The sequence below is a fragment of the Cotesia glomerata genome, unplaced genomic scaffold (assembly GCF_020080835.1).
Source record: "Cotesia glomerata isolate CgM1 unplaced genomic scaffold, MPM_Cglom_v2.3 scaffold_70, whole genome shotgun sequence".
Lineage (NCBI taxonomy): Eukaryota > Metazoa > Arthropoda > Insecta > Hymenoptera > Braconidae > Cotesia > Cotesia glomerata.
The window spans coordinates 13,055-28,258 of NW_025404347.1; the positions used below are offsets into that span (position 1 = coordinate 13,055).

The 15,204-nt window shown below is 29.6% G+C and overlaps 1 protein-coding gene and 2 long non-coding RNA genes across 3 annotated transcripts; all 3 read right to left on the bottom strand.

Moving 5' to 3' along the window:
- Positions 1-231: 231 nt before the first annotated feature.
- Positions 232-999, bottom strand: LOC123274757. Its single transcript, XR_006511569.1, has 3 exons — positions 764-999; positions 561-702; positions 232-451 (listed from the first exon to the last, which is right to left on the bottom strand). It is a non-coding gene; the product is annotated as an uncharacterized LOC123274757 (long non-coding RNA).
- A 739-nt stretch (positions 1,000-1,738) lies between these two features.
- Positions 1,739-2,514, bottom strand: LOC123274756. The gene is made up of 3 exons (XR_006511568.1): positions 2,273-2,514; positions 1,991-2,201; positions 1,739-1,901 (listed from the first exon to the last, which is right to left on the bottom strand). It is a non-coding gene; the product is annotated as an uncharacterized LOC123274756 (long non-coding RNA).
- An 8,186-nt stretch (positions 2,515-10,700) lies between these two features.
- LOC123274758 (mitogen-activated protein kinase kinase kinase 7-like) lies at positions 10,701-11,259 on the bottom strand (the record flags this gene model as incomplete). The annotated part of the gene is made up of 2 exons (XM_044742482.1): positions 10,701-10,864; positions 10,970-11,259. Coding segments are annotated over 2 exons (454 nt in total), but the record flags the coding sequence as incomplete, so codon positions are not given.
- Positions 11,260-15,204: the final 3,945 nt, after the last annotated feature.

Below are 15,204 nucleotides of genomic sequence, written 5' to 3' on the forward strand. Positions count from 1 at the left end.
CATCCAACAGATTTTTCTCAAAAATATTTCTTGGATAAAAAAATTCTCCAGATAAACCTGAAATCGGGAACTAAGATATGAATCAGAGATAAAAAAATTTTTAAAAAGATTGGTCATATCTCTTATCAGATATACAGCATATGATATGATATTGCGATGAAAATTTTGGTGAAAAATAAAACAAGAGCACGTTGGAAAAAGTAGCATACTCAAAATACACGTAAAACATGTACATGCATATAATGAGTGGAGAGAATAAAACCTGTTTGACAAGTGGTCAGAGTTAATAGCCGCCTGTGTGTGTCAGTATCCGTACCACACATGTTGTGTCTATGTAGCATACCAATAGTTTGAGTTTTACTGTATTAAATCTTGTATTGCGCTCACTCGGTTGTAAAGAACCCGTTAAAAGCTTCTATCCCATCTCATCCAGACTCTATGCTCCAATATACTAATAATTATATTTACTGCTAAAAAACTTTCTACCAACATGTATTTAATCGTAAATGACATGTAAATATTATTAATTAATTAGTTAATTAATAATTAAAGTAACTTACATCTGGAATTTACGGGTAATCCAATCTAAATAAAAGTAAAACCACATAGCAGATTCAATCACTGATTACTATGCTCACAGTCACCATCTCACTGAGTGCATAATAGAAATAATTTGATGAAGATGATTAAAAATATTACTACCTGCAATTAATTAAAAATTTATGTAATTAAACGAGAATAAATTAAATCGAAATGTACGTACTAATTAAAAAGTAAACAATGGTTCTGTTGATAGGTGAGTATTTTTAAATCTCGAGTAATTCAAATATAACGACACTTAACGGCGTCTCACATTGTACTGAATTTAAAACTGTTGGCTGGCTCTGAGTCTGAGTTACAGATGACTTGTATTGTACACACAATGTACAATGTGGGAAGTATTGCTTGAATGTACATCGTAGATCGTACATGTATATTTTATACATGTGTCGTGTCGACAGTGTGGGAGAAAAGCTCCCTTAAGTTGGCGGGGGAAAGTCAACTTTTTGCAAATTTTTTTTGCTAATTCGATTGTTCGTCGTTTGTTCTTTAATGTTCGATTAAATTAAGCGTTTGTTCGATAATTGTTTTTTTTTAAATAATTATTAAAAATCCCATCTGAACCTGGCTCTTAATATTGAACTATTTGTACTTTTTTTTTTTTTTTTTTATCTATTTTGATGAATTCTTGTTTGTTCGATTAAAAAAAACGTTTGTTCGATCGTATTTTTTTTTATAATCAATTTTTTAATATCATTACACCCACGCTCCTGTGCACATATTCAAATAAATATTGCTGCGCATGCGCGAACATTTGATAAATTTACTCGGATTGTTGAATATGTAATACAACATAATAATAAATAATAAATAATAATAATAATAATAATAATAATAATAATAATAATAATAATAATAATAATAATAATACAAGCAATAGCCATTAAAGATCCTCAGATCTTGAAACCCTCTAGCGCAGCTCAAAAAAATTTGATTCTAAGTATTTCTTAATTATGATTTATTTGTGTTAATATTAAGAAAAATAAATAGAGCCACAGACTTCACATGATGGGGGTAGTACGAAGTCCCTGGCAAAATTAATAAATAATTCTCTGTAAATATAAACATAATTTTTTTTTTTTTTTTTTAATTCTTTTAATAAAAATTATTACCAAATTATTCATGAATTAAATTGATTAAAACTATTAGACAATTAGTTTGATATATAAATATAAAAGCGTCATAAACATGAGTAATCAATTATATTTTTCTGAGACATTTTTTCCATGCTGCAATTGACGGAAGTTCAGACATCACTCAAGCAATAGGAATACGCCTTCCTTTTCTAATGATTAATATATCTATCCCACATAACAGCAATAAAAATTCAAATTATTAGAACAACTTTACAAATATTTTTATAAACAGCAAATAAGTTTAAAGTTCTTACCCGATCATCACAAACTTATTAAGGTCATTTTTTACTCTATTATTAATTGATGAAAGTTTACATCCAAATATAGCTATTTCCCAATCATCAAAATTATTTGTCTTTTGTCGTATTATTACTTTTTCATTATCAGTTTGTAACATTAGTTTTAATCCGCGCTCTTCGATGGAATATTTACGATCAAGTTTTGACCACTGTTCAATTAATTGTGCTATTAAATAAAATGATCATTATTACTATTATTATTATAAAAATTATTATTTTAATAATAAATATTATTACTATTATTATGGGGAAACGATATGATCAGGCCTGATCAAACATAAGTTTTTAGACCCGATTAAATATGAAAACTGACGGCATGAACAGGCTTAATTATGCCTATTCATATCCAATAATTTTGGGCAAAATAAATTCAGAAAAAGTTGATGACATCAGACATTCAGAAATTTGTCTGACATGCATGATTATGCATAAACAGATACGAACATGAACATTAGTTTGACCGGAAAGTGTTTTTCTGTCAAATCCTATAACAAAAGAAAGTAATAAATAGAATATTTATGAATCTAAATAAAAAAATAAAATTTTTGATTAATTGTTATAATTTATTTATTAAATTATTACAAGAATGAATTTTTTTTTATAATTGAAAATTTGTTGAAGTTATCGTAAAACTGTATTTGATCAATAAAATGTTTATTTTTTATAAGTACTGAAATTAGTTAATTAAATAATTAAAAATCGACTAGTTAGTCTTTGCACATTATTAGTTTCTTAAACCTATGCCGAATTTGGATTTAGTATGTATAGCACCCCGTGGGGAGTAACATCAATAGATGAATTTATTCCTTTGGGTGGTGCCAAACTGTCATTAAAATATTGCCATGACCCAGATAAGTTTTGGCAATAGGCTATGTAATGCTTATCTTGATAGCCTATCACTCCGGATAAACTGAAAACATGTAAAAAGATTAATGTAAATAAATTTATAGTAATTACACAAATAAATTAATAAAAGTATACATACCGATAGTTCAGTTGTTTCTGTTCACCTAGTAAATTTTTTTCTAGTAGATTTATATGTTTTGGAAAATTTTTTAATTTATATCTTTTTGATTGTTGAGTACCTGCGATAGGTACATCCAACTCAATATAAACGTATGCATTTAGGGTTCTTGTACAGATTAAATTATTTTGCTTACATTTATGACAGTATAACCCTTTACTAATACCTTCAAAGATGATCGACTTCTCAAGGGATTTAAGAATAGGATCAACCAGTTTGTTATAATTTACCGCCAGATTTTGAGCATTTCTTTTATAGCCTTCACAACTAGGAGACAAACATAAATAATCTTCAAAGACACTTGGCTCGTCGTGAAACAGTTTTTGCCATAAAGGATTTACGTTGTCAAAACAATTTATGATATGTGTTTCATTTACATCACTATCTTTATAGAGAGGGTATAAAATTTCAAATCTCTTTGAATAAATAGTTGTACAAGTTTCTTGCATTAAACCAGTAGACAAAAAGTCAGCAACGAATAAAAATGTCTTGTTTTGAGAGATTTTTAAAAAATTCAAAAATTTCGGATTTTCCAAAGCAGCACTATATATTAGTTGAGCAATACTATCGAACGGGCATGTATTAAATGCGAACCAGCTATCATTACCAATTTTTATTGGACCGGATACATTTCCGTTCAATAAAAGATTTCTTATTATTTTAGTATTTTTTCGTATAATTATATTGTTGCCTTTTTTTCCCGATTCAATTTTTTTAACAATTCCATCGTTTATAAGTTTTATATCAGGACAAGGTTTGAAGTATTTACCCTCGTGTTTGTTTTTTTTTTCTTGATTAATGATAACAGGATCTAATTTTTCTATTTTTATTTCCACTAACGGTGAACTTGACAAATGATAACTATGGTCTTTAGCAATAGAATCATTTAAATTTGATGTTATGATACTACTTTCTTTGGTGTCTGACATATCTAAATTATTTTCATTTGTTTCAGAGATACTCTGATAATTCAAATCTTCATCATTTAAATTTTCATCATTTAAGTTTTCATCCTTTAAATTTTCATTATTTTTATCAATCTTAGAAGAGTTATCAGAATTAACCCAATTGAATTTTTGATGTTTTGGGTCTTTTCCAAATCCCATCCAGTTTTCGTAGCAAGACTCATTTTGAAATTTTTCGTCAATATTTTCACTTCCCACGTCATCGTCATCTAAATTAGTTTGAATGTTAGCCATTTCATCCATAAATTTAGCTAATTTTGCTTGGAATATTTTTATACCACCAATAAGGATCTTAAGATGAGCTTTCATGAAAATATCAACCCTAGATGGAAGAGAAATTTGCTTATGCAACATCATTTTCAAGTCCTTAAAATTTTCTTCAATGTAAGACGAAGAAGCACGTGAAGTTGTATATTTAATACACACTTTAGTCCACAGTGGAAACTCTTTTAATTTTTCTTTAAATGGAAGACTTAAATTGGGTAAATAAAAACAATTTAATTTCGTTCCCTTTTGAATAACTGTTAAAGAGTAATTTTCCACTAAACATAACCAACTTGAAATTTTTTCTATTTCTACAGATGATTCATTTAAATTATCACTCAATTCATTTTGTTTTTCATGATCCAAGTCAGAATCAATACGATTAACTCTTTCTTCCATTTCATTAATGAAATTTTCAATATTTTTAGTGGCAATCAATGATTCCAAAACTTGTCTAGCTTTTTAGCGGGTTTAAAAACTCATTATCATATTTATAATTAATAACGGTATTCTCATATTCAACATTAAAAACTATAAAAATTAGAATCACTAGGAGTTCCATTCCTTTAAAGTCTTGTGAGTCCATCAATAATCCAAAGCAGTATAAATAAAATGATTTCACATTTTTGTGCACTACGGAATTCCAGCACTTCCACTTACTAACTGAGTGCATGAAATGTGCGGTGTCTAATCGTATATAGGTTTGGATAGAGCTTGTAGTTGTGTTCTTTTGCGAATTTGTAAAACATAACTGCATGTACTGGGCTAATGAAAATTTGTTGAATGATAAACAAACTGCATTTAGGAGAGCTCGTGATCCATCACATACCACCTCTTTTGGTAGACAAATCTTCAATCGTAACCATCTAGATAACCAGAGACTAATAATATCCGAATCATGGATCTCAGATAGCATTTGATAAATAGGCTGCGTTGTATTATTGAAATTAATTACAATTTGATACAAAAATATGTAACTTGTTTTATTGTTCTTGCTGTCTATAAATTTCCGTACAACTCCGCCTGTTGCATCAATACTTATAGAAGAATTTTCTTTATTAATACGCCGATATTCTTTATAACAATGAAGCTGGGTTGGTGATAAATAAAAAACAAAGAATGGCGAATCTCCTACTTGAATAATACAATCTCTGTAAATCACTTCTTCTTCCATATTCTGAATTGCTTTAATTAAATCTCTTCTATCTTCAGACTTGACATTATATTCCTTATTTATCGATTCTTTCTTGAGCTGGTACAGGACATTAGAAGAAAAAAGTAGTGGGCATTGTGTGTCACCAGGTTGAAGCAGATGACTTGCTTCTTGAATTCTTGTGCCTTGAACACCTTTTTCTTTGATATTATTTCTTAATAAATTTCTTTGTTCCCCCTGCAATGGTCTATAAACATCATCGTGTGGCGTAAAACGTGAATCGCGACATTGCAAATGTATAGTTACGGGGCCTTCTTCCCCTGGATCTTTATCAATGAATCCAAAAATCGGATTTTTACATTTTTTATCTTTGCATTTACCTTGCATTGTTGCATAGTACCCGCCGTTTTGATGAACTTCGCCCTTTTTAAAAATAAATGCACACTTTAACCTAAATTGTTTCCAAAATTCGCAAGATATTATATGAGTCCAGATTTTTGGTCGTAATTTTACATCAACACAACTGTTCTCTTTTAGTACTTGGATCATTATATGCTGCCATAATTCTCTAGTAATGATAACATCAAATGTTTCTAGGTCCGGCCGTTCGTGTTTATAATGTACAGGCAAATAATCTTTATCATTTTTGGCATCCTCTTCGTCAATATCATCATCACTCTCATCACTAGCAATATCATTAAAATTATCATTTTTATTAAAATTTTTCGACACAAAGTAACCACATTCCTCTCGGGCTCGAGTTAACAGGTTTCTCCTATCTTCTCTGACGTTCGTGCGGATTGAATGTATAGACCAACCATATTTTTTTACGTCTGGTTCTGCGGCTATTTTTTTCCACACTTCGTTTTTCCATTCAGGTAAAGACTCAGTTACAAAAAAACTGATGTATTTTTTTAATACCTTAACGGCCTCATCTATTGGCATTGCACATTCTCGAGGCATATTGAATAGTAAGAATACCTAAAAAAATAAAATTGAATTAATACTTTCCTTAAAAACTATGGCTTTGGTAAATAAAAAATTTAAATATTAAAAGATCAATAATTACAATATTAAAATTGTAAAAGCTCAACAATTGTAAAAACTATCAATAAATATTGCCAATCACTGTTACGAACTATACAAGTACTTTTTATGAAACGATTGGTTTTTGTTTTCGTTATACATAGACAACAGCAGATATCACATCCGTCGAATATTAATGAATTATTTTGTAACAATAAAAATATTTTAGTTCAAGTATTTTAAGAATTAAATAATCAACTTTTTTAATGTTTATTAATTTTTTGATTGTTTTATAAAATAAAAAATATTTCCACCATAATCGACATTACCTACTGATGATCAGTTAATTTATTTGCATTAAGTCGACAAAAGAGATAAAGTAGATTTAAAAAAATTTGAATTAATTGAAATGTATTGAGAAAAGAACTGTCATACGAACATTTAAATTCTCAAATATCTACATTTACTACAAATATCGCTGTCATAAATAATTTTTTTTTAATTTATTAAATCATTTTTAACAAACTAAATAATTTGATTAGAATTTGTACGTAAGACAATTTTTATTTTATATGAATAAATATCAGCTGATTTACAGTAGTAATTTACTCTGAATCTATTACTGTTGGGACTGATAATTGTTTCTGGGGTGGGGAGCATGACTTATTGCTGTAGTCTTCATTATTCAGTTTGTGTATATTAGGGTGTGTCAAAAAAATGGACAATTTTTTTGTTTTTAAAAGGTCTTGAAATTTTGTCAAAAAGTGCCAAAATAATGATCCTGTCAAAATTTGAGCCCTTAATATTGATATTTAGAGGTCGCGAATCGAATTTTTTCATTTTCTATCCAAATAACAAGGGAAAAAATATTTTTAAACTTTGGAATTTCATATCTTGTCGTACAAATAATTTACTGGTTAACACGATCCATATTTCTGTAGAAAATTGAACACTCTACAAAAACGATCTCCTATAATTTTTCAATAAATCTACACTTTTAAAAATTATTCGAGATTAAAGTTGGATATTTCTTATATTATCAGGTTTTCTTTCATTTTCGGAAAAATTATTATTATTGAGGTAAAAAGTTCTCATCTATTTCATAAAAACACTTTTAATAAATTAAAAAAATTTACCTGTGAGAGGATGAAAGCCGGCAGTGATATTTGCTCGACCATCAGCCGCTTAAAGCTGTGAATAGTCAAAACGCACTCAAGATAACTTGACGTGTTCTCCATAATTGTATGCCAATGATTGAATGCCAGACAAACAGATTGTACATACAAATCTCGCTCCAGCATTTTGTGGTACCCAACGAATCCTCGGACTTGTCACTTGCTGTGTTCGATTAATCTACCAATTTACGATGCCGCAGGGGATTTCGTACTAAAGACAACCATATATAACTCTAACTCTAAATGTTGTGACTTCCAAATTCCTGAAAAATAATTATTTATTCATTAATTTTCTACATAATTTTTAAGAATATTTATCCAAAAAGTTTAAGATCCTAGTGAGCTTGTTATTGATTTCACAATTAAAAAGTTGAAAAATATGAAAATTTGAAGAATTTTGAATAATTCTATATAGACCTGACTTTTTTAATCCGACACATTATCATCAATAATCATCACCAAAAGTGATTAGGTAAATTAGTTCTTTTCTGTAATATAAAATAAGAAATTAATAAAAATATTTACCGCTTACCTTCTCGGAATAATGTAAGTTTGGCTTCCGTGGGTTTAAGTACAGTCAGCAGTATGCACGACAAGTGTCTCAATAACGAAATTTGTGGCAAAGTACCACGTAGTCTTATTTCACTCCAGCCTACACGGGTTTTACAAAAATCGATACATTAAAAATATTTAAGCATATCGTCAAATGAATTCCAGATAACACCATCAGAAGCACTGTGAGACATCAGCATTTCTCGAATCTGGGGTGTCTACACGGGACTGTCGTCGGACCAGTCGCTTTTTCAACTGTAGTGATCTCAAGGATTCCTCAAGCGCAGCAGCCTAATTTTTTGTACGTCGAGGACCGAGTAGGCGTGATGCGGTCTCAACCTTCGTCCTTGATACTTTTCTTCATCAATTTTCATGTTTCGACCGCCGCAGCTGGCCCCAATCAGGAACATTGTCTGTCCGGATGACAATAACTGGGTCCAAATCAGATCCTTGTCCAGTTCGTCTTCACTGGGCAGTGCAGAAGGTTGTGAAGGTATACTTTCACGTGATGCTTCAGTGAGTGTCGTTAACTTCCAACCGAACGGAGCACCCAGGTGTATCGAAGTCTTTTCACCTGCATCTGCTATCCATGTAAATCGCGCAGTTGATAATCCAATTGGGAACGCCGAGGTTATACAATCGTACACATTAATACAGTTCTCGTCTGTAAGCTCTTTAGCTTTCCAATCTTCACATCATAAAATCGTTCTGTCTTTCTCGTTCTCCTGATGCATGGTCTCTTTTACAGTCAACGCTCCCTGTATTTGACTCGCCCGAACAGGACCATTCCCTGTACTTGACTCGTCCTTGTCCATAAGACCTGTGTAAAATCGTCAAATACAGGGAAAGAATGTGGTCAAATACAGGGAGGTCCAGTACAGGGAGCGTCGACTGTAGCTGGATCATTTCGCTCCCCTTAATTGCCCTCGATTGCTCGTCCAGAAACCAATGCCTCGTAACGACTGTGAATTTTCGCAACTGTTTTTTCTATCAATGAAACTCAGTTGTTTTCTTTTCGTCTGAAAAAATTATAATTTCATAGAATTGTTAGACTACTTATTAAGAAATCAGCTACTATAAAATTAATTTTATTATTATATTAATTAATATATTAAATAAAAATAATCAAAAATTCAACTAATAATAACTCACTAGTTAACGCTACGAATAGCACAAGTAGCTACTCTAGGATCTGAACTACGACTGAATCTCTTTTTTTACTTGCGCGTCACTTAAATATTCTACTTTAACAAAAGGACTCTAACTCTAGAATTTTCTTATTATAATAATCCCTTATAAATCCGTCTCGAAGTTTCCAATTGACAATGACGATGATAATAATAAATAGCCTTCCGACCAAGCCGATATCTATGAGTTAATTCTTCTAGAACAACCGCTTGGTAAATCCAAGGGTATAAAAATTCCAGTCGCAATATTTTTACTAATTGATTCTTATCGACTAAACCGCTTGGTATGACCAAGGGTATTAATTTTTAACAATAGAATTTTAAGAATCTATTTCTAAATAACTATCATTATAAATTCTTTGGATTTATGTATTAGATTTACCCATTTTTCGTCGTATTGGAGAAAAAGAGACAGATCTAATTTTTTATAGTTTTTTTTTATTAATTATTACTATCAAATGCCCTGAATCTGTACTTTTAACTATGCAAAATATTCAATATATTGTTTCTTTTTATTAATTAAACTTTTATTGAAATTTGTGCGGTACTTTTTATTAAATAAAATAAAATCTGTGAATTCTTATAGAATTAATGATAAAGGCTAAAATTTTTTTTACATCAATATCTTTTTTTTGGTTCTTTGCAGATCTTTAAAAATTTTAATGATTCATTATCTTATTTTATTATAATGTATTAGTATGCTAAGTTTTATTAAATTTTTTATGGTAATTTTATAACCCAGGGCTCAATCTTAATGTCAAACACATATGAGGTCAGTTTGAACTTTCAATTTCAAATGAAAATTTCTTAAATTTTTTTTTCAAGTCTGATAAGCTACGTTAATTTCAAATTGTTTTAACATTAAAATATTGTTTTATATAATGTATATGATAAGCATAAAATTAAATCTATAAAATTTCGTCTTTTTACATTAAGATTAAAAATGACTTACGATTATGTTTTTTAAGCTGTATTTTAAAGTTCCCACAACGATTCTGTACTCGTAGCTAACTCCCAAGCATTCTTGAAAAAATAATAATAAAATTAAAAAAAAATTAAACATGAAAAAATATTTTATGTAAAAAAAAGAAAACTTACAGGATCACATTCAATATGAAGTGGTTGAAATCGATTATTAGAATCTCTATTATCATTATTACTTGTTGGTTTCATTTGTGGAAAGTTATCAATAACATTTGAATCCCTAAATTCTTGACTATTTTTGTATTGTTTTTTATTGTTGTAGTTGATAAATCAATTTTGCTATCATTATTAATGCCGTTCACTTGATAACCATTAATTTGACTAGAAGACATATCTCACGAAACAACAATAGTATCTTGATCAATTTCATCATCGTTATCGTCATAATTTTCTTCATAGTCTTCAGACATACTGTTATTGAACTGTTCTAAAAGTCCGCTGATGAATGAAGCTAGACAAGTCCATTGACGGTCGTTCTTCAGGGCGTTTACTCCAACACCTATAAGGTTTTATAATTAATTATTTTTCTTACATTTTATAGAAAAATTAAAAAAAAAAAAAGGTTCAAAAATTACCTGGTGATTAAATTTTCAATTGGGACAACCTTCAATAAGAGGTGGTCGTTGTCCAACATGTACTGCCCACATGATGCGATACGCAGATCCACCAATATCATCGAATGGTTTTCGACGGGCCAATATCTCCCACAATATCACCCCCCAACTGAATATATCACATTTTTCAATGTAACGCGAGCCTTCAAATACTTCTGGTGCCATCCATGCTGCAGAGCCTTTGTTATTTGTCATGTTCAAGTCACAAGCCGTACCAAAGTCGCAGATTTTTAGCGTTCTTCCACCAAGAATTAATAATAAATTTGGTGGTTTAAAATCTCTGAAAATTAATGACTTAAATTAGCTATAAAAAAAAAAAACATCAAATGATACTTGAAGGACTGTAATTTTTTATTTACTTTTAAAGATTTCTCTATTATATTACCCGAGTTTCGCATTTGAATCATTTATTTAAGAAACCCATAAGTCACATTTTTTGCGAAATTGAGTTATTTGTATTTCTTGGTTCTTTGCACATAATCCCATCAAAACCAACAAAAAAATCTCAAAGATCGGCGTTTGAATAAAAAATAATAGAGTGAGAAAAATGTAATTCTATTGAGAAATTCCTCACATCACTGGCTTATGGGGTTTCTTAAATAAATATATAAATATATTTTTTCAAGAATATATAATTTTTTTCTTTCAATCGAAAACTTATAGAAGGAACGTTATTACCAAAAAAAATATACAAAATACTAAGTAACAGTAAATTATACAAGATCAACTATTTTAAATTACTTTATCTAATGACATCGAAATCTATATATATAAAAGAAAGTCGTGTTAGTTACTTCACTTATAACTCAAGAACGGCTGAACCGATTTAGCTGAAAATTGGCAGGGAGGTAGTTTAGAGCCAGGAGAAGGACATAGGATACTTTTTATCCCGTTCGACATCATTCCCGTGTGACTTGACATGTAACGTCAGTCACTATAAAACGTGGTATAACAAAAAAGAATCAGACTTGGAATAACAAAATTGACGTATAATGACAGCTATGTAATGACGTATGGATGACTATTTGATATTTGTAAGAAATCTATACTACTATATAAATCTATTGACTCTGTCTGTACATTCAATTTTTTCATATAATTTTGTGATAAATAATCGTTTTATGATGCGCTGATTCACATCCAACTTTTTTTTTTTTTTTGTCTGTCTGTCTGTCTGTCTGTCTGTCTGTATGTCTTCTTATAACTCAAGAACGGCTTGACCAATCTTAATAAAAATTGGTATACAGTCAGAAGACGTTATTCTGCAAATGATAGGACATATATGATGTCGGTCAAGCCAGTGGTGGTTATGAAATAGGAGTCCTAATCTATATTATTATGTGATTCCTATTTATATATAGTCACTCATCACGATATCTCGGGAACCACCAGACCTAGAAACTTGAAATTTGGTAGGAATATTACTTTTGCCATGTAGAGGTCAGCTAACAACGGTTTTAAAGAAATTCCTCCTCCAAAGGGGTTTGCGGGGGCGTTAACAATGAAAAATTTCCAGTTTTAAAATATAGCTCCTATCGACTCCAAATTTGGGAGTAATTCTCTGTCAAAGATGTAGAAATAGTATATGAATGAATTTTACGATATTTAACCTCACAGGGGATTGCGGGGGTGAGTATTAACAATGAAAAATTTTAAGTTTCAAACTGTAGCTCTTACAGACTCCAAATTTGGTAGGAATTTTCTGTGAGTGATGTATAAATCATTTATGAACGAATTTTACGATAGCTCACCCGACAGGGAATTGCGAGGGTGGGTGTTAACAATTAAAATTTTTAATTTCCAAGCTATAGTTCCCATAAACTTCAAAGTTGGTAAGAATCTGCTACATATGAGGTAGAAATGATCTAAGAGCGGAATTAATGGCAACCTAATCCAAATATGAACTGCGGGGGTGGGTGTTAACAATGAAAATTTTTAATTTCCAAGCTATAACTCTTATAGGTTCCAAATTTGGTAAGAATCTGCTATATGTGTGGTAGAAATGATCTAAGAATGGATTTTGTGACAACTTATTCCAAATATGGATTGAGAGAGTGGGTATAAACAAAAAAAATTTTGATTTTCAAAATATAGCTCCTACATGCTCCAAATTGAGTAGGAGTCTTCTATATCTATACTATATCTATACTATATGAATGTCTGCGACATAAATTAAAACGTGAATTGATTCATTTATCAAATCGAAATTATTGAGTTAATAATAAATATCATCATTATTCATATAAATAAGTAATACTAACATATTTAAATATATAGCTTTTATTATCTACCCACGCCCCTGGTAATCCTTAATTAAAAAATAATCGATCATAAGAACTTCTTCTTCCATAAAGAACATGACGATATTCGAATTCCTTTTTGTGTTCATCACTTAAAAAATTAAATTATAATTTGTTGTTTTAATTTTTATGTGAAACCAAATTTATTTATGTAATAAATGAATAAAAATTAATTAATAACTATAAATTACTATTAGAATCAAAAATAACCAGTGAAGCGGGAAAGTAACAGCTATATTTGATATATATTTATATATATTCATATTAGATATTATATTAAGTGTACAGTTGAATTATGCCACGCGAAGCGGGCGGGCACAGCTAGTTATCAATTAAAAAACTCCATTACTTTGGTTTATCGCAAACGATTTTCTGTCAATGATTTTTTGATAGCCTAATAATTTTTAAATATTGTTTCATCCTCAATTGCTTGTCTTAATAATCAAATAAATTATAACTTTAATTATTATAATAAGTTATTGAATAGATTAAAAAAAGTTTCAGTTAAAGAGATTTATAAGTTCTTCTTCAAGGAATTTTTTTTTACATTTGATACTGAATAATTATCACATATCCACTTTCCTATCCTATCTAGATATTCAATAATCTTTATTTAGTGTCATTTAATTCCAATTGAATTACATTAATATGCCTTCTTTTGGTTCAACATATATAAGCAAGATGCTCCAAATTAAGAGGCAACAAACGCAATAACATAAAAATTAGTTGTTTAACCACTTACCCAACGACCAGCTTCTGCAAAATTAGTTTCGCGATCATATTAATTCAAAAAGTTGCTCACATTATTGTGGAGAGTAGAGATACCCGAGGATACCTCTACCCTCCATAAGCTCCAACTTGCCACGACACAAATTTCCACCATAATGGATATTTTAATTTGGAGTGATTAAAGGCGGAAACGCATGTTGTCGAGATAGAAAATCACTTAGAAGAGCACCGTTATGCTAATATTTTTTCCAAAATAATCATAGATAAAAGATGTTAATGAAAAAATTTATTATTAATATTATTATTATTATTATTATTATTTATTATTATGTTGTATTACATATTCAACAATCCAAGTAAATTTATCAAATGTTCGCGCATGCGCAGCAATATTTATTTGAACATGTGTACAGGAGCGTGGGTGTAATGATATTAAAAAATTGATTATAAAAAAAAATACGATCGAACAAACGTTTTTTTTAATCGAACAAACAAGAATTCATCAAAATAGATAAAAAAAAAGTACAAATAGTTCAATATTAAGAGCCAGGTTCAGATGGGATTTTTAATAATTATTTAAAAAAAAACAATTATCGAACAAACGCTTAATTTAATCGAACATTAAAGAACAAACGACGAACAATCGAATTAGCAAAAAAAATTTGCAAAAAGTTAACTTTCCCCCGCCAACTTAAGGGAGCTGTCCGAATAGTTTGCAAGTATTACATATATTTTCATATATTTCATCTTAATTCTTTATTATTATTATAGGGAAACGATTTTATACTAAATTAATAAAAATTGATTTTTGGTTGCCAACTTCAGGGGAGCCCATTTTAAACTGTGCACATATAGAAGTATTACATATTGGCTATGAAGTTTACAGTCCCGTAACTATGGAGGATTTTGTTGGTATATACTCATGTAAACGATGGCTCGTCAAGTGCGATTCTTATGAAGTGGCTCTTATGGTATGACGTCATATCATAGTCTTATGGTGGCTATTCAAATGATAATTAGTAATTTCAATTAATTACACATAAATAAAAGCTATTGTCGAATAAAATTGACTAATGTCAAAAGAACTAATCGGGAGCAATTTATTGGATTAATAAAATATAGAAAAAAAATAATAATTTGCTGAGATATAGGGAAAACCATTTTTGTAATTTTGATTGCAAATATTTAATTAAATA